Below are 27,418 nucleotides of genomic sequence, written 5' to 3'. Positions count from 1 at the left end.
CAGGGAGAGAAACAGAGTTTAGTGACCGCCTTTTAAAAAAACCGAGATCAGGGGCGCCTGGGGGGGCTCAGTCTGTTAAGCGTCTGACTTCGGCTCAGGTCGTGATCTCAGGGTTTGTGGGTTCAAGCCCTGCATCGAGCTCTGTGCTGACAGCTTGGAGCCTGGAGTCTGCTTCGGAGTCTGTGTCTCCCTCTCTCTCTGCTCCTCCCCTGCTTGTACTCTATTTCTTTCTTTTTCAAAAATAAACATTAAAAAAAATTTTTTTTTAAATTAAAAAACATCTAATTTAATTACCATAGATTTGGCCTATTTATTTATTTATTACATTTACTTATTTATTTTGAGAGAGAGAGAGAGAGATGGAGCATGGGCAGGGGAGAGTAGAGAGAGAGGGAGAGAGAGAATCCTAAGCAGGCTCTGAGCTGTCAGCCCAGAGCCCGACATGGGGCTTGAACTCACAAACTGTGAGATCATGACTTGAGCTGAGGTCAAGAGTTGGATGCTAAGCTGTCTGAGCCTCGCAGGTGCCCTAAAGTTTACCATCTTAAAGCGTACAATTCAGTGGGTTTTTAAAGTACATTCACATAGTTGTACACCCAGCCCCCGGTCTGATGCCTGGATATCTCTGTCACCCTGGAAAGCAGCCCTGGCAGCCACCGTCCACTTCCTGTCTTGGAATTACGCGCTGCAGGCACTTGGCACACGTGGGCCGTGCAGTGCCGTCCACGGTGTGGCGAGTATCGCCGCTCCGATCCTTCTGTGGCTGGGTCCTTCTCCGTCGTGTGAATGGACCACATTTTGTTCATCTGCTCATCTGTCGATGGACACTGGGGGTGCTTCCGCTTTTTAACTGTTCGGAACGTTCGTGAACAGCCGTTTGGGAGAACGTGTGGTTTTGTTTCTCTTGGGTAGCACCCGGCAGTGGAATCACTGGGTCAATTTTTTACACATTAAATTTAAGAAAGAGAGGGGTGTCGCCAGTGTCGGCGAACGGGCATTAAACATCCGTGGAGGAGATGGTGTTCGCAGTAGTCGCAGAGAAGCCTGATTGTTCTCTCTGTCCGGGTGGGTCCTGGGCGGGCACGCACACAGGTCTGACCAGCCACTTAAGGCCCGGTGTTTGTTCGGTCTAAAGTGCGTCACCTGAGGCGCGTAACACTCGATAACGCCAGGAGTTTCTGAGGTTGTCGTAGATACAACGTATTTCATCTTTTTATGTGTGTTACTGTGATGTGATTAATGTGAGATATATTTCACTTGGAGAAACTACAGAGTGACACAAATGAACACAGAAAAAGGGGTCAAATTTCCAGCTTATAAATGTCTGCGGGGGGAAAAAATACAGATTTTCTTTTGATCTGAGTCTGAGTTCTTTATGAGCTGATGCATTTGTCGAAAGCATTACTCTCTAGCAGATTGTTTCCATCAGATATGACTCTTGGACGGTACCTGTTGGTAGGATTGGGCAGACGAGACAGAGTTGACTGATTCTGAATTTTACCTTATATCAAAGAAGAGGCCATAATTCAGGATCATTCTGCCTGACCGTTGCACTAGGAGAAAACGTGCGGTGACACGTTTGTTGTGCTGACACTCCTTGGGAGGGTCCCCGCCGGCACTTTGCCTGCTGTGTGGAGGCCGGGCCGCGCCGCCCTCGTGGCACCGTGGTCTGTGTGGGAGGACACGGAGGCGGACGGAGTCCTCTTTAAGTGGGTGCCTCGGACGTAACTGTTGAGGAAGAAGCTACTCCGCTAACATCTCGTATCAGAGTTACTATCGACCGATAGTGGCATGTTCCGCGAAACACGTCTGTGAGGCGGATGGGTGCGCGGAGAGGTGGGTGAGCGCTTTGCCCCACGACTAGAACCCCTCGCTGAGCTGGAGAGAGCGTCAGGCAGCTACTTGTGTTAGAGAAGCACCGTTCACACGCAGAGCTCTGAAGGGCCATGAGCTCGGCTTTCGTGGGGTCATTTAATTCCTGCTGACAACCCCGAGCTGCAAGTACGCAGACCGTTCTTACCTTCGTAGAAAAGCATTTAAGTGCTTGCGGTTTTAGAAACCACAGGTTTCAAAATGGTTTATTTCTTAAGAATTCCAGACGGTTTGCCCGAGTTGACGTGTCGTTTTATATCACATTTGGAGTCCGATTATTTACTGCGAGGTTTCGTAGCCTTTTGTCCCCGTGGTTTTGTGTAGGCTATTTTGTCTGTCACGGCACAGATTTCCTCAGAATCAGAGGAGTGCTAACTGTTGAGGGCAGTGGGCAGTAAACTTACTCTGGTTCCAATTCCTCTCTTCTCTTGGCGTGGCGGTCATAGTTCAGCATCGGGGTATCATCATTCAGAGGTTAAGCTGGCCGAGTCAGAAACAAAGCAGCTAAAATAGGACCAACAATGGAATGTGTTAAAATCAACGAAGAGACTTAGTGATTTTTTTTTTTTTAATTTTTAATGTTTATTTATTTATTTATTTTTTGAGAGAGAGAGAAAGAGAGATGCAGCGTGAGTGGGGGAGGGGCAGAGAGAGAGGGAGACACGGAATCCGAAGCAGGCTCCAGGCTCCAGGCTCCGAGCTGTCGGCACAGAGCCCGTCGCGGGTCTCGAACTCACAAGCCGTGAGATCATGACCTAAGCCGAAGTGGAATGTTGAACTGACTGAGCCACCCAGGCGCCCCAGATTTAGTGACTTCTTAACAAAGAGTCTAAATTCTAGCTGTCTTTGCACTTGAGAATTCTTAAAAAACTTGAGTAATCCTTCTCATAAGATGTTGGGTACTCAGCTTTAATGGGGAGGGATGGTACTTGAGTTATAATTGGATTATTGTTGGAAATTGGCCTCATGAATGTTCCAAAGCCCGGTCGGGAACATGACTTACGTGGTAAATCTCTGGGATGTACTCGGTGGGGGGCAGCAGGGTAACATCTGGCGGGAGCGGTTCATTTGGGAAAGGTCGTCAGTCACGGCGCCAGGAAGGGGACGGCTCCAGGGGCCGTGAAATACGACGGGTGCAGATTGCCGTGTTCACAGAACATCAGCCTGCATGTGTGAAGAAGGAAGTGTAGCCGGGAGTGTTTCTCGAGGATCTGTTTACATAATTTATTTTACAGAAACTTTTTTGAAACAAATTCTTCATGAGGTCATAACACTAAAAGCCAGCATATCGGCCGTCGTAAGTGGGCTCCCACAAGAGCGGGATCACAGACAGGTTGGCGACCGATCCCGGCGAGGTTAACGAGGACCGACCGGCGTTAAGGATGCCGGTGCGTCCTCGGGCGTGGCAGACCGTGGCGGACGGGCCGCGCCGGGAGGCCGTTGCAGCACCTCGCCCCGCGTTCCAGAACGGGCAGTGCGTGACGCCTCCCGGAGACACCGTGTCTGTGCCCGGTGGTTCCCACTCTTCGGTGGCAAAGGACCGAGGCGTCCTTGGTCTCCGCCGTGGTGGTCACGGGCGAGCTCGTGACGACTCGTGCTGAGTGGGGCAACCTGGCCCGAGCCGGCAGCCTTGCCGTCCAGTCGGCGATGTGCTCGTGTGGTTTCTGTGCGACGCGCTCACAGTGGCTCCGGTGCCGGAGACCGTTGGTTTTGTCCCTTTTCCGTAGTATCCTGTGTGTACCTCAGTCCTCTTGAGTCGCCTCTTTGAAAACCCCCAATTATCAATCTGTTTGTAGCTCACAGACGTCACATCGCTCCCAAATGAGCATGGTTGTTCGGGCAACGGGTGCAAAGTCAACTGTGTCTAACGCCAGAATGGCAGGCGGGTCGTCCGTTCTCGTGGGTCGGTCGCAGGTCAGAGTGTCCTCAGCGCTCTTTGAGGGTGACGCATGTGAATAAGAGGCACAGTCGGAGCGTAAGCACCTGAATTTCAAGGATTTAGAAGTCGGTGCCAAGTTGTATCGTGAGTGAGTCAGTGCTGGGAGGCCGGCCCGGCCGGGCACGTCTTGGAAAGCCTTGGTCGGCTCACCGGGGCTGCTCTCGATGAGCACGGCCAGAGCCTGCGGGCCGGGCCACCCTGTCCTCGCCACCCCTGCTCCACGCGGCAGCGTGGAGAAAGCCGCACGCCATCGGTCAGTTTTAAAAGCAGCAGACCTTACTGGGCTTGTCCTCACGCCAGAGGCTGATGATGTTTGCTCCAGGAAGTGTCTGGCTCGGGACGGGGACGCGGCGAGTCGGGTGTGCTGGGCAGTGAGGGCCACAGGAGACGTGTGAGTGCCGGGCTCCTGGAGCCTCTGAGGGATTCACCCTGTGGTGCCATTCCTGTTCGGAGCCGTGTCTTCCGTTGTACGCAGTACGTTGCTTTTGAAATTCATTAAATTTGCAGGCCTTAACAGAAGCCAGATGAAAGTTACTTTTTGGTCGAGGTGGAAAATACAGCCTGACACCAGTCACGACTAGCAGTCTGTTCCCTGAAGTCTTGTCCGGAGATGGTGGAGGCTGACTTTGAATGAAGTTGATGTGAGATTTGCTGTGACCGTGTCCCGTGTTTCTGAGAAACCCTGGGGCCCCTACTGAGTCACGGAGTGTTGCCTTCTTTTGTTTGTTCACTGTCCTCGGGGTAGCGTCACTTCTCACGATGACAGAGAAGCGATTATGTGGCGTCTCAGTCACAGCCAACAGATGCCCACGGCTACGGGCAGCCCTCCCCGAGGGTGTCGGGCCTCTGGGAGCATCACCGGGACCCACAAGCGTGCCCCAGCAGCACGTTCACAGGAGGCGGGCACCCACTCCCTTGCCCTTCTCTCCATGGTGCTGCAGACACACGGGACTCCATGACTGAGACGTTTTTCGTGGCTGGCAGGCAGGACGGGCAGAACCGCTTGTCTTTGGAAACAGGTGAGGTGGTGAGTTAGGGTTGGTTGGAGCGAGACGGCGTTTGGAGTGGCTGGTAACCACTTTCCCCGCCCCTGCCACTTTGCGGTCACACACAGATGTTGGCGGTGACGCCCTGAGCAGAGAGCGCCCGAGCTGCAGTTGGCCGCGTGAAGTCCCGGCTCGCGTGAGTGCTGGGTCGGTGCCATCCGGGGAGAGAGCGTGTTCAGGCCTGGGCCCTGGGCACGCAGTGAGTTTGGCAAGGCTCACTGCCGTCACTGGAGGGGAGTGCGTGTCCTGGTCGGGCGCGTCTGTGCACTCATGTGCCAGCAAGTATTGAGAGGGAGCATGACGCCAGGTGGCCCTTTTCTCTCCGTTGAACCTGTACTGTCGTGAGAATGTGGCAGCCGCTCGCGGCTTGGTGCTTTCTTCTGTTCGCCTTCCTGGGGCTCAAGTAGACCTCAGAACAAACATTTGTATTCAAGTGTTTTAATGGCAAGAAAATTCAAGTTACTGCTCAGTTTTTCATTACGTTAGACTTTGCAGAAGTGCCAGCTAATTGCATTGAGAATTTAAATGATTGGAATAGAAGGCAAGTTTCTTTTTCTCATAATCTGCTAGTTTTTAAATAAAGCCAGCAGAACCTTTCTATTGTTACCGATGCCCAAACTGACCAAGCTGTTTTGGTAAACTAAGTCCTCTATGGATCGTTAAAAGGTAAATTTCTCAGATATTTATGTGAAAGGACGTTTCATCTTGTCTTCCATTTGAAGGACCTGATTCATTGTCCTGGCGAGAAGCTGGAGTCCAGACCGTGTTCTCGCTCCCGCATTGGAAGTGGGTTAGGGCTGAGTGTTTCCAAGAGGGGGCGAAACTAAACCAGCTGGTCGGCCGGTATGACCCTGTGGAGGCGGGGGGCCGGAGCGTCTCCGGTGTCCTCTCTTCTTGCCGGGGGTCCTGGAGGTGCTGCCCAACGCCCCGACGACCACAGATGGTGACGGTGGAGCCCGGGGGTCCTTTCTCCCACTGGGGTGGGTCCCCTGCTTCCGTGGCAGTGATTTGTCATTTCTGTGTTGGGCAGCGTGACTTGGGCTGTAGTTCTTGTCCACTGTGCTTGACTTCTTGCTCTAGAGACCACGTGCCTGGGACTCACAGAGTGCCTGGTGAAGTTAGGGGTGAATAGTTTGTAAATAGGTCGTAAAATGCCTTCTAAGAATTTTTGAGACGTTTGATTGGAATAAAGTTTCTGGGTAATTTCCTGTGTTATGCAGGAAATTTAAACTGTTATTTTCAGGAGTGATAGGAGGGTGGGGGGTAAGGGAAACTCATTTTTTAGAGTAATTTACTTTTGGGGGGGGGAAGCGTCATTTCTTGAAATAATACTGTAGGATTTTTTTTGAATGCTAAACCTTAATAATATTCTTGGTACGTATCTTTATTTTTTTATGGTTTTTTATTTTTTTAATTACTTTTTAAATTTACATCCAGGTCGGTTAGCATATGGTGCAACAGTGATTTCGGCAGTAGATTCCAGTGATCATCCCCCATGTGTAACACCCAGTGCTTCCCCCAAGTCCTTAATGCCCCTCACCCATTTAGCCCATCCCCCCTCCCACAGCCCCTCCAGCAACCTTCTGTTTCTTCTCTGTATTTAAGTATCTTATGGTTTGTCCCCCTCCCTGTTTTTGTATTGTTTTTGCTTGCCTTCCCTTATGTTCATCTGTTTTGTCTCTTAAAGTCCTCATGTGAATGAAGTCCTATGATATTTGTCTTTGACTAATTTCACTTAGCATGATACCCTCCACTTCCATCCACATAGTTGCAAATGGCAAGATTTCCTTCTTTTCGATTGCCAGGTAATACTCCATCGTATACGTAAACCGCATCTTCTTTACCCATTCATCTGCCGATGGACATTTGGGCTCTTTCCATACTTTGGCTGTTGTCGATAGTGCTGCTGTAAACATTGGGGTGCATGTGCCCCTTCGAATCAGCACACCTGTATCCCTTGAATAAATGCCTAGTCGTGCAATTGCTAGGTCGTAGGGCAGTTCTCTTTTTAATTTTTTGAGGACCCTCAAAACTGTTTTCTAGAGGAATTTAAACTGACATCTTTCATCCTCCAGAGTATTCTGGTAGCATTTCCAGAAGCCCATGTGCTTGGCACGGAGGACAGGTGTTTTTGCTGATAGGCGTCAGCAGGGAGTGGGGAGCCCTTGCTAGAACGGAAGCCAACTTCCTGTGAGGGCCTGGTGAGGAGACCGCCCGCCCCCCGCGTCCACCCTGGCCGTTGTCCCAGCATCGCGATTCTCCTGGTGGCGTTGGCGTCCTCGGCTGAGGACGTGCCCTTCAGTGTTCTCTTCTGTGGCGCTCTTAGCAGAGGCCAGTCGCTGAGGACAGACTCATTGCTGACGAATTAGTCTTACGATTAATCATGTCTGACGTGAAAAAGATGAGGCATAGCTTTGATGTGTAACTTTGTTCTCTCATTTAGCATCACGTCTTGCCTTCGGAGAGTTGGAATCTTTTTGAAAATACTTGATTTACACGTTTGTCACAGTGTCGGTTTGTTGGTGTTTTTCTTTGTTGTTCTGGAACCACGAGGCTGTCCAGTTGGGTGCCGTCTGGAAGAATGGTCTTTTGCATGACACTGTTTCAGCGCCAGGGCCAGAGTACAGGGTTTGGACGAGGTGAGGTGGTCTTGGCACAGGCGGGCAGGTGTCGGAGGCCCCGTGCTAAGGGGCTTCTGATTCGTGGGGCCGTGGCGCCGGTGGGAGGCCTCACGGCGTAGATGGCACGGCTCTGGTGGAGGAAGACACTCCCCTGAGGTGGGGACCGAGGGGCGGGCTGGGTGCGCAGGGCGGCCTGGAAGGAAGCTGGTTCTCAGGGCTGGAGTGAGTGCTGCGGTTCAGGGGGTATTTGCAGAGACCTGAGCTGCTCGTCCTTGACTGAGTCACGTCCTGCGCGTCCCAGGCATGCGGTCTTGGTATCAGCCCGACGAGATGTGGGTGACTGTTGGGAAGACAGCCCTGAGCCCTTGTCCAGTGTTTACGTTGCTCTGACAACATTACGTAAACATGGGGTGCTTGCTCAGCACAGTCACGTTACCCGTTCCCGAGAAAGGCTGCAGCAATCTTGGGCAGCCTTGCTTGTGCCAGCCCACGGGGGGTGTCTGTGGTGGTCGGGGAGGCAGGTGTGGCGTGGCTCTGTGCCCCTCATGGCTCAGGATGCTGCCACCCTTCCCTGTGGGCTCACAGGGGTCCTCCTGTTCAAACACTCAGGTCCAACAAAGATGTCATTAGACGTCAGTCACCTTGGGTTTGACGGTATTCACAGTTAAGTCAGCAGCAAGGGCTTGCAGCGCGGAAGGTTTCTTTGTTTTAAGCTTATTTTGAGAGAGAGAGAGCAGCGCGCAAGCCCGCAGGAGCCAGGAAGGAACAGAGAGAGGGGGAGAGAGAGGATCCCAAGCAGGCTCTGCGCTGTCAGCGCATGGCTCGATATCAGGCTTGAACTCACAAACCATGAGGTGTGACCTGAGCCGGAAGCAAGTTCGACGCTAAACTGACTGAACCACCGAGGTGCCCCGAAAGGTTTCAACACGGTAGTTCCTGTACTGAGACGTGTTCTTGAGCTGGCGAGTAACCTCATCAGTGGCCAAAGGGGTCCTTCTGTCATCCCGTCCACTCCCAGTGTCCCCTGTCTGTCAGTTCTCAGCAACGTCGGGTCACTCCCCCATCTCTGTTCTCCCTCTCTCCTTCCCCTGCTTGCTTTGTGCCTTGACCTGACTGCTTCAGGTGGAGGGAAGTCCTTCCACTCTGTGGTGTAATCGCAACTGGGTTCACTGGGGGTTTCGATACCGACCATGAGACCCCGTGCCAGGCGTGGAGTTGCCCAGTAGGGATTTTTAGATGTAAATACCCTAGACGTTCGAGCCTTCGTGGCATCTCCGATACGACCTCGAGACTGCCCCGCGAGTCCCGTCCATCTGCGTGTAGATCACGTGCCAGCCTCTCTTGCTGTACGCGGGCCGAGTGTGGTAGTAGCTACTGAGTGATGCTCACAAACGTGCATCTGCCGAGCATGTGCCCACGGCTCTGCTCCCTCGTAAACCGCTGGTGTCTCTGAGAGATGACGCTGGCCACTCATCGCTTATTCTCAGTTCCAGCGGCCAAGATCGGTGATTTGTTTTCTGCCCTTCGCTAAAGCCAGGAGCCTCGCCTCAGCCACCCTAAGTGGTGCTCCTGCCGCCACTCGGCCCCCGGTGGTGACGTGGGCATCTCGACAGGGTTGCTGAGCCTCGCCTGGTGCTGATGCACACCTCCGGGTTCAGGAGCTCAGCCGGGAGAGGCTCCTGCAAAGGGGCAGGGTGGAGGCATGGGTCACAGACGGGCTCTCTACTCGCTCTGCTCCAGGCTTTTGGCAAAGCAGGGCCGGGCTGGTTGCCCTTCATGGGGACGTTTTCTGTTTCGGGGAGGTCGGAATGTAAACATTGGGACATTTCAAAATAAAGCTCGTGAGAAGTGTTGAAGCAGCGATAACCGTGGCTGCGACGTGACTTACGGCCCGCTTGTCAGAAAGCTGGTGTCCCTCTTCTGTCCCAGGCTCCCAGAGGGAGGTTGCGGCTCTCCCTGTAAACGCCCCTGCCGTCCCACGGTGGCCTGTTGATGCAGGGGCTCTCTCCCACACCTCAGCTAGCTTCCGTGTCAGCATCAGAAGAGCTGGTCTGGAAAGCCGTCAGGTTTCCCGGCAGTTCTGATCATAAGCGGAGCTTCCTTCTGCCAGAGGTTGAGGCTCCTTTGAGTTGAAGTTTGACAGTCAGGGCGCCCTTTCACACGCAGTCTAGGTCACTCCTGCAACGACTGGAAGGAATCTGTGCCTGAGCAAAGCCAACGCCCCTTCTAAGGGTCTGGCTCGGAAGCCAGCCTGGCCGAGAGCCTGGTCTCTGCCCCACCGTGTCCTCCCCGGGTCCCGGGGGGAGCTGGATCTGATCTGCATCTGGCACACCGCCGGGGGTGAGGTTTCCCCTTCCGGACGGGAGGGGCGCTAGCCACCCCACTGCCCGCCCCCTTCTCTCTCCCTGAGCCGTGGGCCTGTCTCCCCGCCATCGCGGTGGCCGGCCTTCCCCTGCGTGAACGCTGAGCTCTGGGCGTTTGCGTGTCACATCACCCTTGAGAAAGCCCAAGTCTGGGGCTTGTAACGATTTTCAGTTTGCAGAGGCACAGACGAGTTGCTTGCACGAGAGGCCGGGAGCTCCGTCGTCTGCTGGTCCTGGAGCCCTTCCTCGCAGAGCTCTCTCGAGGGCGAGGTGGCCAGAGAGAAGACTGGGCGGCTCGCCGGGGTAGCCAGCCTGGGTGTGGGGAGACCTGGAAGAGCTAACGAATCCAGAGCGTTTGACACCATGTGGAGCGGTGCCTCTCTCCAGACCTGGTCAAGGGTGTCGGGTCTGCTGGGGTCAGAGGTCAGGTGTCAGCAGCGCACGCGGCCCCTTGGCTACCCGGGTCCCAGAGACCTGCAGCTCCCCAGGCACCACACCCCGTCCCTCCTGTGTGCCCTGCTCCTGCAGTCAAGCGAGACTCGGGGCTTTTCGTTACGTAAAACGGTACTTTTGAGATTTTAAGATCACGAATGGCGCAGTTTTCAGGGTTAAGGAAAGCACGTGTGTCAGGGAACGAAGTTTCCATAAGGAGAGGAAAAAGGTCACAGTCCTCTGAATAGGAGGTCAGGGGAAGGTGCTCTCCAGTGATAGACTTCCAGCTTCACTGCTGGGAGGTCAAAGGTGGGAAGGGAGAGGGGTGGGGGTGGGGGAGGTCCACAGAACAGGACAGGGGAGCCCCGAGCCCTCACAGAAGGGCTCCGCAGTGAGGAGAGTACGGGCGGGTCTGCGCAGCCCTGGATCCCCTTGTCCCCCCCCGAGCTGGCCGGCTGCCTCCCCCGCGGTGCAGGGCAGCGGATCCGTTTTCTTACGTGGGGCGTGCCTGGCTTCCACACGGCTTCTTCTCAGAGCACTTCCAGGTCTGTGCGTGGGTTCTTGTCGCCCCAGAGGCCGGTGGGCTCCAGGTGGCTGTCGTGCTGCTGGAACCCGAGGGAGCCCCCCTCCCGACCCCTGATACTAACACTCTCGGGACCACTCTTGCTTGCTGTCCTTCCGGGCGCCAGCAGGCCGAAAACAAGCACGGTGTTTAGAAGTCGCTGGTGAAGCTCCCCTGCGGCAGTTGTGGAGGGAATCGGTTGGAGGCTAGAGCTCGTTTGGTGTCCCCGCTTCCGGACACTGAGACCCAGGTGTCGGGTCTGGGCGGCACCTCGGCCGGCGCTGCGGGGCCTTCTGCCACCAGACTTACGAGGGCTGTGGGCAGCCCCGTCTCCCCGGCTGCAGACCGGCTGACGGTGCACGGCGCTCTGCGTTCTGTGTGCTTTTCACTGAGGTCGTGGGGCCAGCCTGGCCCCAGGGAAGCCCGACTGGAAGGCAGTGGGGTGTTTACGGGTCGCAGTGTTACATCTTGTCTCCGAGATGGATCGCTGGAAACCGCGGCGGCTCTTTTGGAAACGACGCACTGGTTTCTGGTCAGCTGTAGGTGTCCACACCTCTCCTTTGTGACCTTGGGGGTCGCCCCGGGGCTCTTGGCCGTGCTCTGGAAGTTGGGAGAGCCGTTTGCCAACAGCCCCCGGGGAGGATCCTTCTCGAGTGCGTTTGAGTTGAGCACGGGGCGCTTTGGACTCGTGAGCTTACGTGAGACTGTGTCCTGTCTCTCCCAGAGGACTACCCCAACGGCACCTGGCTGGGCGACGAGAACAACCCGGAGATGCGGGTGCGCTGTGCCATCATCCCGTCCGACATGCTCCACATCAGCACCAACTGCCGCACCGCCGAGAAGATGGCGCTGACGCTGCTGGACTACCTCTTCCACCGGGAGGTGCAGGCCGTGTCCAACCTCTCGGGCCAGGGCAAGCACGGCAAGAAGCAGCTCGACCCCCTCACCATCTACGGGATCCGGTGTAAGTGTGGCCTTTGTCTCTGGTCGCGGGAAGGGTCTGGCCGAGGGCGGGTCGTATAAGGTAGCATCTCGGGGCCGAGTCTGGGCCCACACTGTTGGCCCGAGAGGATGCTGGCCTCGGCACTAGTCGCGGAGCCGGGAGAGGAACTTCCGGATGGAGCATCTCCTTTAGTGAACATCGCTGGTGCCTGCCCGTGGGAAGCCAGAGCCTTCCCCATTCTCTGCTGACCGCGGCCTTTGCCTGGCTTCCCCCTGGCGTGAGCAGGGCGCTGTCTCCCTCTTCCCTTTCCAAGAGGGCTATTGATGGGCTGGCCTCCTGACCGTAGCCGGCGGAGCTCATGGTGCTGGTCCTGATATCCTCACGGCCTGTGTGGTGCGCCTCCTCTTTGAAGAGGGCCCCGTGCTCAAGTCAGTGATCGCTGTGTACCGTTGGTGACATTTAAGGGGTGCAAGTGGCCCTGCGGGTGACCCATATCCTTATCGGCAGCACCCGCTTGCCTCTCACCCCTGGGCTCGTCCGATCCACAGGGCCCGTCCGACTCCGGGACGCGTTGACGTGGCTTATGATATAGACACGAAATGAAGCAGAAAGACACGAGACACGAGACTTCTAACAGAAAGGCTGGGTAGCCGCGTGTGAGACCCAGGTTCTGGAGGGCCACTGTGCTTGAATGTGAGGTTTAAGTCTCATCTAGCAAAGGGCGGGAAGTGAGTGAGTTACCTGGAACTCACTATCTCAGACCAGGGAAGGGCGCTGTCCCACCAGGAAGGAGTCGTTTTTGTCACAGGAAACTCTCTGACGTCGATCCATGAGCCTTCTGTTGGGGACAGAGAGAAACAGAAAGACTTTTTCCATAGTTGTTATAAGAATAGCAGGTATGTTTTTACCTGTTCTCTTATACTTTAGATTAAAACTGAGCATTTTCTCCTGACTGTAGATCTTCCTGGCAGTCGCTAAGAAACAGAACCCAGGTCCCTCTTACACTACAGCGGCTCGTCGCCATGGTGTCCCCATTTGTTGGCCCTCCGCTTTCTGCCTCTCCTGTCTGACCCGCTAGGGGTGTCTGTCACGGATCCTGAGAACCCTCCCTGGTACTCTTCCGAGAGGCCGTTCATGTAACCAGCCGACGTCAGCCCCCGAGGTGGGGCGAGAGCGGTTCACGGTCGGCGGCGGCGGACTTTTCCCGAGGGCCAGGCTCTGTGGGCCGCGGGGTCTCTTGGAACCGCTCCGCCCTGGAAGTGGCCACTGACAAAACAAGTAGGCCCGGCTGTGTTCCCACAAAATGGTATTTTTCGACAGCAGGCGGTGGGCTGCCACCGTCCGCCAGCCCCCAGTCTGGAGCGTGATGCCAGCTGGGACCCTCCGGTGTGCCTGCGCCACTCTGGTCTCTGGGCACGTGGTGTGTGTGCAGCCCGAGGACTCGTGCTGGCATGTCGACAGGCCGCCGTGGGGTGGTGTGTGACCCCGTGACCCATAGTGCCCTGTGTGGCGGGTTTGTGAAGGTGAGGGAGCCGTGGTCCCCGATTCCCGATGGCTCTGCGGGCCGTCAGGTGTTTGTAAATGGCCACGGCCCTGACAGTGTGTCAGGGGCTTGGAAGGGGAGCCCTGATGGAGAGGCTCCGTCTGTGGCCTGGACCGGGCCCAGGGCTGCGTGGGCACAGTGGCCTCCGGTTGGGGGGCTGCTCTCCCCATGGGGAGTCGACAGGGCTCCTAGGACCGGAGGCTGGAGGGTGGTTGCCTCTCATTCGGAGACGCGCCTTGGAGCATCAGTCCAAGGAGTACGGGCGCCCTGTGTGCAGGCCGTGACGTGCAGGTTATTAGGCAGAGGTTTGGAGAAGGTTCCCTGGAGGTGGTGGGGAAGCCGGGGGGGTGGTGGGGCCCGGAGCAGAAGCACGTGGCGGTGGGGCCAGTGTGCTGGTGCCCAGGGAGACTGTGTGTGTGTGGGGGGGGCGGGGGGGGGGGTTCGTGCTGCATCAGCCAGACAGGCTGGTTCTGTTCCTGTGTGTGGGAGCTGGGCTCTCCCATGAGCCCTCCACCATCTGGGAAACCGAGCTGTCTTCCTGGGGCATCAGGAGGCGCGAGATGCTGGCATCTGCCGCGCGGTAGGGGCTCAGCACGGGAGCTGTCCGTTTCCCCTGGCCTCGCAGGTTCAGGGCACGTCCCCCGGGAGGTTGGGGCGTCCCCTGCGCTCACCAGCTGTGGTACCACATGCACCCATGGCAGCCGGGCGAGCCAAGCCCTCTCCCAGAAGGTAGCACAGCCCCAGACGGCCTCTCCTTGTGAGCTCCTGGGGGATGGAAATGTGCCCGCATCCGCACCTGGCATCCGTGCCTGTGGTGCCCGGTACCGCGGAGACACGCGGTAGCGCGGGTTGTGAAACTGCTCTGGGGGGGGGGGGGGGCGCCTAGCAGGGTGACCTTCAGGGAGACTGAAGAAGGACGGCGTCGTAGCGGGGCTGTGTTGAGAGACTAACACGGGGGTACGGCCCAGGTTGCGGCAGTAGAAGCAGAGGGGGGCAGACAGACTCCAGGAATTCTGGAGACGCGAGCAAGGCTTGGCTGAACCGAGACCCAGGAGGTCAGATCGCCCGATTTCTCTGCAGCAGAGGACCGACTGACCGTCAGAAACTTCTGAGTTGCCAGCACAGTGGTTGTATTTGCTTCCAAGCCAGGTGGTGGGGGCCTGTGAGTGTTTCAGCGGGAGACCGGCCCACCCGCGTGTTCCTGTGGGGGCCCGAGGAAGACCCGAGGAAGAGTTCTGGGGTGCCGGGCTGTCCGGGGGCCGGCGGAGCGCCGCCACAGACAGCTGCTTTGTGCCAGCAGCCACACTTGGCCCGTTTCTTTCCCGGGCCGGGGCGGCCTGCGGGTGTCCGTGAAGTGGGAGGGGTCCCTGACCCCGACTACGTGTGTTCGCTGTTTTTTCACATGTGATTTGCAGAGAATGAAGGAGTGGCTTTTCAAAAGGAAAACAGTCCCCTGCGCTCAGTTGTGAGAGACCGTCCACAGGGAGCCTTCCCGGAGCCGTGGGGCCTGCCCTCACCGACTCCCTCCTCCGATGAGGCCTGTTGAGAGAGCAGGCGCGGAGTCGCCTGGAACTAGGCTGGAACTAGCCATCTAACCGTGGCTCTGAGCTTGTGGCCCCATCCACCACGTGCAGCCTGCGTTCTCAGCTTCCCAGCCAGAGGAGCAAGAGGGGCGCGGGCTCGGGGCCCGGGGCCCGGAGCCCTGCAGACCCTGGGGCGGGCTGCGCCTTTGCTGTGGGCGGGCAGGCGGGATGTGGCCCTTGTGAGAGCCCGGCTCCGTCACGCGTGCCTGGAGCAGGTGAGGGTGGGCATCCTCCTTTGGAAGCGGGGTGTCGGGGGCCTGGGCGGAGCTCGAGGAGTGGCTGGGTGGGAGGGCGGGGTGCCTAGTCCCATTGCACACCCACCTGCCTGCGGCTCCTCCCATCGCGAAGCCTGGGCTTTCCCCTCGGCCCCTAGTGGCCGGGGCACAGTCCTGGGCTGAAGGGGCACAGGCGGGCTGGGTTTGAGTCAGGACTCCGGAGGGTTGACCGCATGGCTTTGAGCCAGTCCCATGTGCGCCGTCACGCGTACTCGGACAGCAGCCCGCAAGGGGGCAGGGGCACCATCTACACCCACTAGGCCCCTGTTGTTGTCGTCTCCCCGCAGCCCGTCCTGGACTTCCTGTGAGAAGCTGTTCACCGGCTGAGGGGCCCTCTCAGTGGGAACCTTTAGATGTGATTTTGAGGTGTTAAAAGTAGTTGTTGATTTTTTCTAGCTTTGGGCCGGTTCAGATTGTTGCACAAGAACCAGAACACAACAGGTGAAGCAGTGGATCGGACTGCTGAGGGCCGAGTGGCGAGAGTGGCTCGGTGGCTTTGTCGTGCCCGCCTCTGTTTTCAGCTTCCTGCAGACCCGGGAGCCTCGCTCACAGCTTCCAGAACGCGACAGCTGCTGCTGCCAAGTGCAGTCATCACGGGGAGGATTCTCATCTGAGTTTCCCCTTTTTGTTTGTCAACAGAAGTAGTTTTCTCCCTTTACTTTCTCTGGGGAAAAGGAATTCTGAAACATCCATAGGCCGTGTGTCTGAGAACCGCTTTTCTAACGAGGGAATGTGCGTTTTCGGGAGGGAAGCGGTGCCTAAAATACTCCCTGAGAAATACACGCTTTTCAGGGTGCAGCTTTAGGGCTCCCACGGATTGGAGGGCTCCCTCAGACTCGGGTAAGCTAGCCGTGTAGGTCGTGTGCCGTGTGTACAGGCAGCACGTTACTATAGCCGTAAACGTCTGGAACGTTTTTGGGCGGGGCTCTCAGCTAAGAACGCCAGCCGTTGCCTTCTCCCCCTCGATTTGCACATACGGCTTTCGTTCTTACGGTTCATCCCAGCGAATCACCCAGCGTCTCCTGGACTGTATGGTGGAGCAAGTCGCTCGCCCGCGTGAGTTGCTAGAAACGTGACGAAAGCACCCGTCGGGTGGACAGTCGCAGACCTCTGAAGGTATCGCGAAGCCTGCTGGTGTGGAGGTGAGGTCCCGTGGGGCCCCCGAGCCCTCGGGAGGTGGTCTGAACTCCACTTGGCACACGCCAGAGCCCTGTGTTCACAGGGGATGGCGGCCCCCGGATCCGTCCCAGCAGCTGCGCCAGTAGAGGGTGGCGTTTCGTGACCGCGCAGCCGTGACGCAGAAGCCGGTTGGCGCCCACCTGCGTGAGCTGAGGTGCGCTCCCCTGGTGCGCTCGGGGCATCCCGGGGCGGTGTCACAGAGTCACAGAGCGCCGCGCGCTGGGGGCTCAGAGCAGCAGGGAGCCCCCCTTCTCTCCGCCCCGGAGGCCGGAAGCCTGCGATTCTGGAGCCGGCTGGCAGCGTGGGGCAGCACGGCTCCTGTCACTGCTCGTGTCCTCCCCGTGGACGCGCTCCTCTCCTCTCCTTGTCAGGACACCAGTCCCGTGGGATCCCAGCACACCTGCGCCGGCCTTCTTTCCAAGGGAGGTCACGTTCTGAGGTTCTGGGAAGGACGTGGATCTCGGAGGACACTTCACGGGGCACAGGGCTCGGGTTCTCCGGAGCTTGATACTCGAACGCGGTGTCTTACGTGGCTTCTGTGGGGGTGCCCGGCACGTGTGTTTGGTAACGCCGAGGCGCCAGAGGGAGTGCAGAGGGGGGCAGGTTTGGTGAGCACAGGTGAGAAGGTGAACAGTCGGGGCCCTGGCTCACAGGTCGCCCGGACACAGGGCCTGGGGGAGGCCCTCAGCCTCCCTTCCCTGCTTCTCCTCAGTCGGGGCCATCACTGCCTGGGGAGCAGGGCTCGCCTGGCTCTGCGGCCTGGACACTGGACAACACACAGTCTGGGGGGAGGTGCGGTGACCTGTCCTCCTCACTCGGGGGCTAAAGATTTCTGTTGTTTTTCTGGGTCAGTCGCTGTCAAGTGAAGACCAGTTCTAAGAAATAAATTTCTGGCACGCGGTCTTCTGTTCTTTCCCCTTGAACTTGAGGTTACGTGAGCAGCGATAGTGGTTTTCATTCCTCTGTGGCTGATGAGCCCCATGCCACCCACCGAGGACGTGAGATCGCCAGCTCTGTTTCTTTTTCCCACAGTGCGTCTCAGCCCTCTGTGGGGCTCATTGTTGGAGAGCTGGAGTGCGGTTTTATGATTTGAACCACCAGTGTCGGGATGGGCGTTCCGGGATGTGGGAAGGCACTTAATGGTGACGGAGCTTCAGCTCTTTGGGAGGGAGGGGGTGAGCAGACAGCCTGCCGGGGAAGCAGCAGAAGCAGGCTCAGAGGGACCGTAATTTTGGGGGGCAGCTGAGAGGGTTTGCCTGCTGAGCTCTCTCCCCCAAGATGGTGAGGGGACAAGTGGCTTGCCTTCCGGAGGAGATGAGCCCCCACGGCTGCCTGGGGACCCCATATGCTGGGGAAGGCACCGGAAGCTGCCTGGAGGTGGCCGCGTCTCCTGCACAGGGTCGCTGCTCACTTTTGTCCGAGGTCTCCTGTGTGTCCGTGGGTGGGGCCTCGCGTGCTGTGTAGGGCAGGGAGGTGCTCCTGGGGGTTATGTGGCCGTTTCTCCTCCCCCCGGCTGGGTGCTGGGAGGCCCGGATGTTAGCTTCTCACTCCCGACAGTTCTACAGGCTCCGAAGCTAGCGTGTTGACTGTCTAATTTTGTGCGTTTTTCTTGTGACCATCACATGTGAAAGGTGTTTATTTATGGGGGTGTGGGGAGAGAGAGAGAGAAAGCCCCCACTAGGGAGGGTCAGAGAGAGGGTGAGAGAGAATCCCAAGCAGGTTCCAAACTGTCAGCACAGAGCCCAGCGTGGGGCTCGGTGTCACAAACTGTGAGATCGTGACCTGAGCCGAAACCAGGAGTCGACACTTAACCACCTGACGCACCCAGGCGCCTCTCAAAGTAACCTCTTTGTCACTCATAAGACGTCTCTTCCACCGTTCGTTCGTTAAACTGCGGTGCTCCGTGCTGTCCGAAAAGACAGGTGCGCTTTCGGGAAAGTCGGAGAAAGCCGCATTTCCAGGCAGCACAGAGCGGTCTGAGGCTGCACCCCGACACCTCCGCGAGCCCCCTGAGGGCAGAGCCGAAGCCTGCATGTGGGCACCTTGGGGCGCACCTTCCCCCTGTGCCCGGTGCTCTCCGCGGGGAGCCGGCTGCGCTGCTGACCCGACGGCGTTCCTGGCAGCCGCGGGATGGGTGCTGCCGGACGTGCTGTTGGCAGGAATATGCAGCGAGGTTTCCGGAGAATTTAAAAACGACTGCTGTGTAACTATACAGACGTATGTTTTTTCTTCAAGGGGTGTAAGCCAGGCTTTGAACTGGTAAATTGGTTTTTACAAAGTGGAACTTAAATGTTAACGTCACACATTCATATGTGTCGTAAACGTTCGTGTCTGTTACCAAGTATTTAAAATTTCAGGCAACGTCGTTAATTCCTAGCAGCATTCGGGAGGCTTCTCCCTGCCTGTGCCGGTGTGGGGACAGGAGGGTGGGGTTTATTTAGGTCCTCTTACTGAAGCGCGTCCCGGGAAGGGCGTTCTGATGGCGCTGGGTTGCTGTTTCCCCTCTCTCGGCACCGCTGTCCTCGGCTCTGCCGTGACCTCAAAGTTGGTAACCAGCCCAGAACGTTCCGAGTCAATCCCTTGAACTTAAAGCCATCGTGGGGCACGTGGCAGCCACTCAGTAAATATTGATCGATGATTTGTGGCTATTTTAGAGGTGACCTGGAAATCAGCAAGCAAGGAGTTGGGCCTCATTTGTGTATTTCCTTCTGTGCACGAGGCTTGCAAAATGCAGCTGGAAGTTCCTTGGATTATTTTCCTTTCTGATCCTGTAAATCCTGTGTCTCCTCAACCCAAGGCCTTTTCATCTAGATGACAGAAATTTTGGTTGTCGTATTTAGAGTCAGAGGTCTTAAGCACATGCTCGTGAAGTCAAGACGCATCTTTCCGAGAGAAAAGAAACTTGATACTTCGGTGAATTTAGGAAAACGAGCACTCCCTTTGTTGCGATTGTCTGGCCGGTGGTCTCGGCAGGAGGAGGTCTTAGGGATCAGGCGGCCGTCACGCTCTCCGCGGACAGTGTAAACGCGGCCTTCCTAGCAGTCAAAACAGGAAGTTTTTCAGCTCCGTCTTTTTATTATGAAAGTTTTGGATTTCATCCACGTGTTTTCCTGTGAGTCGGCGAAGTTCCGCGAGCCGCTCGAGTGGAGGTCATCCAGTCGAAGAGCGTTTCTTGTGGTTCCCACGGTGGTGACTGACTTCCTGTTGTCTTGGCAGAGAAGAGGCCAAGGGTCCAGTGAGGGTCTCTGTCGGCCCCCTGCGCCTCAGTGGCCCGCCGGATCCCCCGTTTCCTTGTGGGGGAGGGAGGACTCCGGTGCCGTTCAGTCACGTTCTGAGAGCGCTCTGTGGTGTAAGTGGTTGACGAGTGTGGGCGTCAGTAAGATGCCCCGCCGGGCCCAGAGGAACCAGGGCAAGGCCGCATGTGCCTCGGGGAGCGGGGCTGCGGGCTCTCGGGGATAAAGACTGATGTGCCCGCGGGGCGTTTTCCTCCTGACCGGGCGCAGAGGGAGGGCACGGCGAGTCACAGAAGCCGGCCTCGGACTCGGGCGGCGACGGAAGAGTGTCTTCAGGTGGATCGTGACTGCGTTTAGTCCACCAGGGCCGGGGCATCTGCCGTGTGCCCGGGCGGTCTGGGCTCTTGGCACAGCACACACAGTAACTGTGTCCGTCCTCTAGGTGTCAGCCGGACAGGGTGCGGGTGGGAGGGACTCGGGGTCCAACCGGCTGGTTCCGGGCAGGGCCGCTAAGGTCGAGTCTGAGCCGAGACTGGGGAGAAGGGGGACGGCCGCAGGCCCGGAGGCACGGGCGGATGGGAGCTGGTGCTTACGGACGCGGCTCCAGGGCGTCGTGGGCTTCGGTTTTAACCTCGACCTTCAGGCCCCTGAGTGCCGTGTGTGGAGTGTGAGTGGACGTGGTTGAGCGCGGGCGTCCTGGAGGCCCGTGGGGCCCGGCACCCAGCCGGCCGCCTCGTGGACCGGTCAACGCGTGAATGTGTGACGTCACGGGTCCCTGCCGGTGAGGCTCTCAGCCCCCGGCCACGTGTCGCCGTCCCGTGTTCGTGTGGCTCGCACACGGCCGGGACGTGAGGAGTGGCCTTCTTCTCGCCGTCCTTTAACACGGGGTGTGTGCTTTCAGGTCACCTTTTCTATAAATTTGGGATCACGGAGTCTGACTGGTATCGAATCAAACAGAGCATCGACTCCAAATGTCGGACAGCCTGGCGGCGAAAACAGCGAGGCCAGAGCCTGGCCGTCAAGAGCTTCTCGAGGAGAACGCCGTCCTCGTCTTCGTACGGCGCTTCAGGTACGCTCCGTTCGGAGTCCCGAGTGGTGCGCCCTGGGAGGCTCGGGGGGAGCGGGCCAGCGCCACCCACAGCCCCCCTCAGCGCAGCGACGGGGAGCCCGGCTCCGTGCACGCCCTGCAGGTGAGTTATCTCAGGACCGCCGTGGGTGCTGCGTGGGGTTCCCTGAGCGGCAGGACGGGGCCGGGTCTGGCGGCGAGCGCCGTGTCCTGTCCTCCCTCCACCAGGTTACTGAGCGCGCCGCTGGCTTCTTGTCCTTGCTGGTGTCTGCGTGGGGGGCGCGGACGAGGCGGGGGTCGGCCCGGGTCGTCGTGCTCATCGCTGCCGCTCTGAGTTAGACTTCCCCGAAAGAGCACGGGGACATTCCACATTTTCCCCTCGGGCATCGTGGGAGGACTGGCTTTTCCGAAGTAGAAGGTTCACCAGGAACGCCACTGTGACTTCGGTGTTGCTTTTTTTAAAGCTTTTAAAAAAATCTCCACCACATCTCCCTTGGCCTCGGCTCGTAGAACCGCAGCCCCGATCGGGGTCGGGGTCAGGACCCCAGGGCAGTGCGGGCAGGGTCAGCCGGATTCTCGTTCCGCAGCACTGTGGCGACAGACCCGGTGGCCCGGCATGCTTGCGGGGTCTTGCCTTTCTGAAGCAGACCTCGGGAAGCGGCTTCCCTCTCGTTGTCTCGGTAGCGACTTGCGAGCAATCCCTGACGACGAGGGGCGGCCACACACGTCGTGCCCCCAAGCCGTGCTTCTCTGAGCGGCAGTATCGAGGGACCTTCCAGCCAGGGATCTAGGCCCTTCTCGCACAACGAGGAATCCTGTTTGGGGAACCGAGGGAGGTAGCGACCGTACGACGTGCTGAAGCGGTGGCCCCCTGAAGAGGCAGCCCGCCTCCGTGGGTCTCGGGCGGGCGGGCATGGACGCCATACACTCAGGGAGGTAGGTTTCAGGCGGGCCCGGGGTGGGCCGCCCTCTCCCTGGGGTCCGAGGGACCTAGCACAGAGCTGGCCCGTGGCTAGCGCTCGGTGTCTGTCCCGAAGGAGCGAGGAGGAAGGGCAAGATGAGGCTTTCTCTGTGGAGACGGCACGGCCCCGGTTCAGGACCCCCGGGCAGCGGCCCGGAGCCGCGAGTTTCTGACAGGCAGCGGGGGTGCTCTCGGGCCGGCCGGGACCATGTTTGAGGGTGGAAGGTGTTGAGTCCGGTGGGTGGTTGGGCGGGTGGGCTGGGGGACCCCAACTCTGCTTCCGACCCCCTGATCGGAGGCTCGGGGGGGTCTTAGCCTCCTGCTCAGGTGTGATTCCTGCTGCGTGGTGGTGGCGTTCTGACTTGTTTCATACTTACTTAAGATTTTTCATCTCCCTTCCAGTCAGGAGTGTTGCTTTCCACTAAATGATAGTAGTTCTGTTTACCGAGACAGGAGTTTCTCCGATTGTTTCTTTGTTTACTAAGCTTGTCAGCATTTCTTCTAAGATGCTTTGGGTTTGAGTAACTCTCAGGTGCTGGCGGCTTCTCGTGGGCGGTGAGTGGCCGCCGTGCGAGCTTGTCTTTACTTCCCGAGTGCCCTGGCCGGGCTTGGCACGCGGGGCGTGAGCCCAGCGTCTCGGGACGCCCTGTCTGGAACAGACGGTGTCTGGGAAACCCCGGCCGCCCGCCGACACCGGCGGCTTTGGAAGAACAACAGTAGCCCCTCGCGTGGCCTCGGCGGCGGCTCCTCTCTCGGGAGCGCGGCGCACTGGCACGGGGAGGGGGCCGGGCTGCCCTGGTCTTGCCCTTGCCGGAAGCGGGTGTCACTCCCGCGTGCGAAGGCTGCTGCCAGCCCCGGGTGGTGCGCAGGGAGGAGGAGGAGGAGGAGGACGAGGACGAGGAGGAGGAGGAGGACGGAGGTGGTGCTCTTATCAAGCCTCGGGAGGGAGACGAGCGCGCGGTTCCTTTCCCGAGGCCCGTGCGCCTGGGGTGGGTCGAGGAGGCGCCCTGAGCTGCTGTAGCCCGTCCCCGGCTCCTGCTCGCGCCCCGCAGCCGGCCCTTCAGCTGCCTGCCGCGCGCCTGGAATCGAGTTCTCGAGAGACCCAGAGCATGTTTTTCTCTTACCGCGCTTTTAGAAAAGTCCATTGCTTTGGAAGTTCCTGTTGATGGAATCGTTTGCCATTTTATTACACCGCATGCTTGACTAAATTGAGAAAACCAAGTCGGTGATTAGCTAACGGGACTCTGGCAGGTTCTCCTTGCTCTGTACGCTCTCAGCTTCACAAAGCGGATCTGAGACTGGAGGCTGTTCTGGTGACAGAAACGATCCGGGAAAATGCAGTCAAGCCAGGATTCCTGGCTTAATTCGGAATTGGTAGTCATTCCGGCAGGGTCTGTCTTACTTATTTTGGAATTACCAGACAAAAAAGGAGTTTCCAAATAAATAATATAAAGGAAATTCTGAGCCGAGGCTAGTTTATTTAAAGCTGAATTAGTACTGCCCGTTTGAACACAAACCATACGATCCCTAGTGTCATTGAATTCATAAAACACCAATTTATTAAAACATTTGTCTTGTACCGTCCCACCTGGCAACACCGCGGAAACTTTTGTAAGTGCTCAAGTTAAAGGGGGCTGCATTTCACGGTTTAAACGGCAGCCCGGCGCACTCCCTGCCGGCCTCATCAGTGAGTTGAAGGCCTCAGGAGGGTGTCTGTGCAGCGCCCAATATTTTAGAGCTGCAGAGAACCGTTTCGTAACAGTCCACTGCCTGCCCATCTGTGGGTGTAGCGGTCTTTGTCCCCTCTTTGTCCAGAGGGGAGCGGGGGTGTGGGGGCTCTTGGAGCGGCCTGCCTTTCTGTTGCACACTCTTTCCTTTGTGTAATTATAGGGAGCTGTTGATTGATTGGCAGATTCGAGAATTTGAGTCTTAGGTTTGAAAAGCATTTACTTGCTACCCATATGTCCTGTCATCTGCAGTTACTTTAGAACCTTGGGGTTCTAATTCTTCTTGGATCTCTGAACCCCTTGAGAACTGGCACGATCAGCTGATGTTTATTGGCAGTAGAGCGGGAATTATTTGAGCATCTATTTAGTTACGTAGTTACGACTAACCTGCAGAGTGGACTCTAAGTGTTTTGGTCACGTACCCTCCTTAAGAGGTTGGAAAGTGTGTATTCCTCCCTACGTATTTTTAAGTCGACATTTTAAAACGTTGACACCTGAAGCTTTTCATTATACTTTGAAATCATTGAGAAGGATGTAATTTCTGGCATAACGCAAGTATTAACATTTTAACACCATTATGTTAGTTTTTAAAATGTAGGCAGCGAGGAGCGCCTGGGTGGCTCAGTCGGTTGAGTGTCCGACTTCGTTTCAGGTCATTATGTCATGGTTTAGTTCATGGGGTTGAGGCTTGCATGGGGCTCTGTGCTGACAGCTCAGAGCCTGGAGCCTGCTTGGGGTTCTGTGTCTCCCTCTCTCTCTGCCCCTCCCCCACTCATGCTCTCGTTCTCTCTCTCTCAAAAATAAACATTAAAAAAATATTAAAATGTTATGAGGTGGAATGTATATACTGTGTCAATTTAACGCCCATGGAATAGAAGAAAAATATACTCATTTTTCGTCTTTTTTCTCCTTTGTGTTAACAGTCCACATCTCGCTGAGTCTCATCCTGTTGTGTTTACGTTTTCTTAATGTCCATCCGCCGTATTTCTCTGCGGAAAAATTGTATGCACAAAATCAAAACGTTTTTTCTGAGCCTTTAATTTTTTGAGCGTTTAAGAATATTCTATTAAGGTATCATTACAACTAAAATTAATACGCAACATGTCAACACAAAGGTCTCGTTTGGGATGAAACAAAGGAAGTGAAGGTTTATTGGAAATGCATCTTTAAACAAGAGGATGGAGAGTTTTTTCCATAGAGGGCTTAATTGTCCGTGAACAAATACCAATAACGTACTGGTGAGAAGCAGGGTGTAACCCCAACTTTGTGCTTCTGTTTCACTTCTGCTGACGAATCCTGAGCAACTCGTTTAGACAAGCAGATGAGACTCCTCTGTCAGAATAGTCCTTCCCCGGACTCCTGTCCCCCGGTCAGAAACCTCGATCCCCAGCACTGACAACTCATGACTCTACAGGATGCCATGGCCCCTTCACTGGGACCTGCCGACTGCTGTCCGGGAAGGAGGGGTTTCCTTTCCTCTTTGGGGGAAGGTGGTGCTGGGGAGGGAGGGAAGCCCAGAGGCGTGCCCATGGCTGGCCTGTCCCCCGCTGGTTGCTGAGGCCCTCTGTACTTCCCTGCAGAGACCGTGATGAGCACGCCGCCCCCCGCCAGCGAGATGCCGCAGCCTCCGCCACAGGCCCTGCACTACGCCCTGGCCAACGCCCAGCAGGTCCAGATCCACCAGATCGGAGAAGACGGACAGGTCCAAGTAGTATGTGCCCTTCTCGCTAGTCTGCCTCCACCGGGGCCAGGGCAGGCAGGGTGGGGGCGTGGCCGGTGGGGAGGGCGGGCCCCGGCTTCCCCTGCGTTTCCGGGTCGTGCCATGGTAGCTTGGGGTGAGGTCAGAGCGCCAGTCTAAAGAAGTGGTTTGGGGTGTCGGCCCTGCATCTCCTAAATGAGGGCGGTTCCCGAGGGGGTGTGTCCTTGTCGGTGTCCCCTCGTGGCTCCCCTGCACGTGCTGCCCCCGTGGCCGCCGTCAGCTCTGGGGGTCAGGCCATTCGACCATCCCTGCCCTTACCTGTCATCCTGGGAGGCGCTGTCGACGCACCATAGATAGTCTTCTCAGTTCGGAAACAGGGGGACCCTTTTCCTGAGGGAAGAAAATTTCCTCCTGGGGTCAGTGGGAAGAGCTAGTGAGTGGCCTCGGGGATCGCATAGCACTTCCTTTGGATGCCTGGCTGTATCTTAGACTCGTGTGGGCAGTTGGCTTAGCAGTGAGCCACACCCCTGCCTCAGCCCTCCTTGTGTGGTCTGGCCCAGGGAGAAATTCCTCCAGACTCATGCTGGCCCCTACGGCTGGGGAGAGCAGGAGGGTGGGAGCGTCACCAGGGAGCGGGACGTTTTCGTGCCCCCGGGGTCCCGTTGGCCGTCCAGTCACACCCAGCTGCGTGACCAGGCTTTCTCCTGGAAAGCTCAAGGTGGCCTCAGTGTGACGTTGCACTCAGCATGCTGCCTGGAAAAGGGCCGGCTTCCGGAAAGTGTTAATGAGCGTTTTTGCGGGGGGGGGGGGGGGCGGGGGGGGGTTCTTCATCTTGCAGAGGAGATAGATAGCAGTTATAGATGGTGAATAGAAATAGTGAATTCTTTGTTTAGGTGACAGTCACAAAGGCAGTTAATTCTTACCTTTGTAGTAAGAAGGTTCTTGAAAGAACTCCAGAATAACTTCAGAACAGTTTACACGCAGTAAAATGAAAGCAAGAGAAAATCCTGCAGTGGTGTTGAGCCATGTTGGCATTTACGGGAATCGTTTATCTGCCTGTGTCTACAAACCTAAGTGGCTCAGTCAGTTAAGCGTCCGACTTTGGCTCTGATCCTGTGGTTTGTGGGTTTGAGGCCCACATCAGGCTCTACGCTGACAGCTCAGAGCCCGGAGCTGCTTTGGATTCTGTGTCTCCCCCTGTCTGTGCCCCTCCCCTGCTCATGCTCTGTCTCTCTCAAAAATAAATAGACATTTAAAAAAAAAAAAAAAAAGAAGGTAGTCTAATTTTGTGGGAAACTTCTGTTTCCCTTCTTTTCCAAATGACCCTCACATTCTTAAATTTGCCTGTTGGGTAGCAGTTAAAGACTTGACAGATTTTTCCAGGCCCCATTAAGAGTTAGCCATAAAATGTTCTGTACGTGTCACATTCTGACAGTTTAATTTCAGGAGGCTATTTAATAAGCTTATACTATGCGTATATTGTACTATTCAGGATTTAGTTGTCCTGGATTGCCAGCAGGTAACCGAAAACAAAAGTTCCAGAAAGCGCTTCTTGTTTCCTGTGGCTTTGATTTTCTTCTGATGCTCCTTGGTGTGTTCTCTTGTTGCGGATCCCACAGGGCCACCTCCATATCGCACAGGTGCCACAGGGCGAGCAGGTGCAGATCACGCAAGACAGCGAGGTGAGTGGTGGCCTTCAGAGCTGCCCAGGGCCCACCCAGGGCCCACGGGCTCCTTCCATGGCGGGAGATGGGTGGGGGGGTCCCCGGATGACACGCACGTCCAGCCGTGGCCACCTGACTCCTGCTTCCTTAGGAGGCGATTGTGCTGGAGGGGAGGGACCGTGGGGAGAGGGTCTCGGGATGTGTTAGGAGGGAGGTGCTTTCACCTGGAGGCCACGGGCTGCACACGTCCAAGCCTTGTGAGCGGGCCGTGTGCCAAGGGAAGAGGCGCAGAGGTTCTGAGGGGCAAATAGGGATATGCCGCTGAAGGGGTGCTTGCTTGGTCCCGTGAGAAGCGGGCCTCACGCAGGAGCACGGTCCGTTTGCTGACTGGTGGGTGGGCAGGTAAGCAAAGGAGGAAGCCCGTACTGGGTGGGAAAGGAAAGGGGAGCGGACACGGGTTGCAGGAGGCCGCGGGCGGGGTGTTCTCTTGGGGGGGGGGGTGGGGAAGCTCCGTTTCAGAGGTGCCGAGGCCCAGCCAGCGGCCCGAGACGTCTGGCAGGATCCTCCACTGTGCAGGGTGCTTAATTTGCTCGTAGCCTCCAGAAGGAAAATCCATACAGATTTGTTTTAATACTCTTGTTGCTAAAAAAATCATTAGACTGCTGCTTGGATTTCAGTTTTTTGATCAACTTTGCCCTTTTGGATTTCAT

The 27,418-nt window shown here is 56.8% G+C and overlaps 1 protein-coding gene across 5 annotated transcripts in view; it reads left to right on the top strand.

Moving 5' to 3' along the window:
* The window catches only part of LOC115502058 (BTG3 associated nuclear protein), a 114,333-nt gene that overhangs the window by 55,235 nt on the left and 31,680 nt on the right, over nucleotides 1-27,418 (top strand). For 3 of the 5 annotated variants that reach the window (XM_030297233.2, XM_030297230.2, XM_030297231.1), the window contains 4 exons: nucleotides 11,560-11,799; nucleotides 20,493-20,660; nucleotides 24,926-25,056; nucleotides 26,655-26,726. In XM_030297233.2, coding sequence (XP_030153093.1) covers nucleotides 11,560-11,799; nucleotides 20,493-20,660; nucleotides 24,926-25,056; nucleotides 26,655-26,726 — 611 coding nt within the window. The remainder of the gene's footprint in view (nucleotides 1-11,559; nucleotides 11,800-20,492; nucleotides 20,661-24,925; nucleotides 25,057-26,654; nucleotides 26,727-27,418) is intronic. The other 2 variants (XM_030297234.2, XM_030297232.2) reach the window with 1 other exon arrangement.

The sequence above is a fragment of the Lynx canadensis genome, chromosome E2, assembly GCF_007474595.2.
Source record: "Lynx canadensis isolate LIC74 chromosome E2, mLynCan4.pri.v2, whole genome shotgun sequence".
NCBI classification, from domain to species: domain Eukaryota; kingdom Metazoa; phylum Chordata; class Mammalia; order Carnivora; family Felidae; genus Lynx; species Lynx canadensis.
The sequence above is the reverse complement of the archived record's forward strand: the minus strand, read 5'-3'. Positions and strand labels throughout refer to the sequence as shown.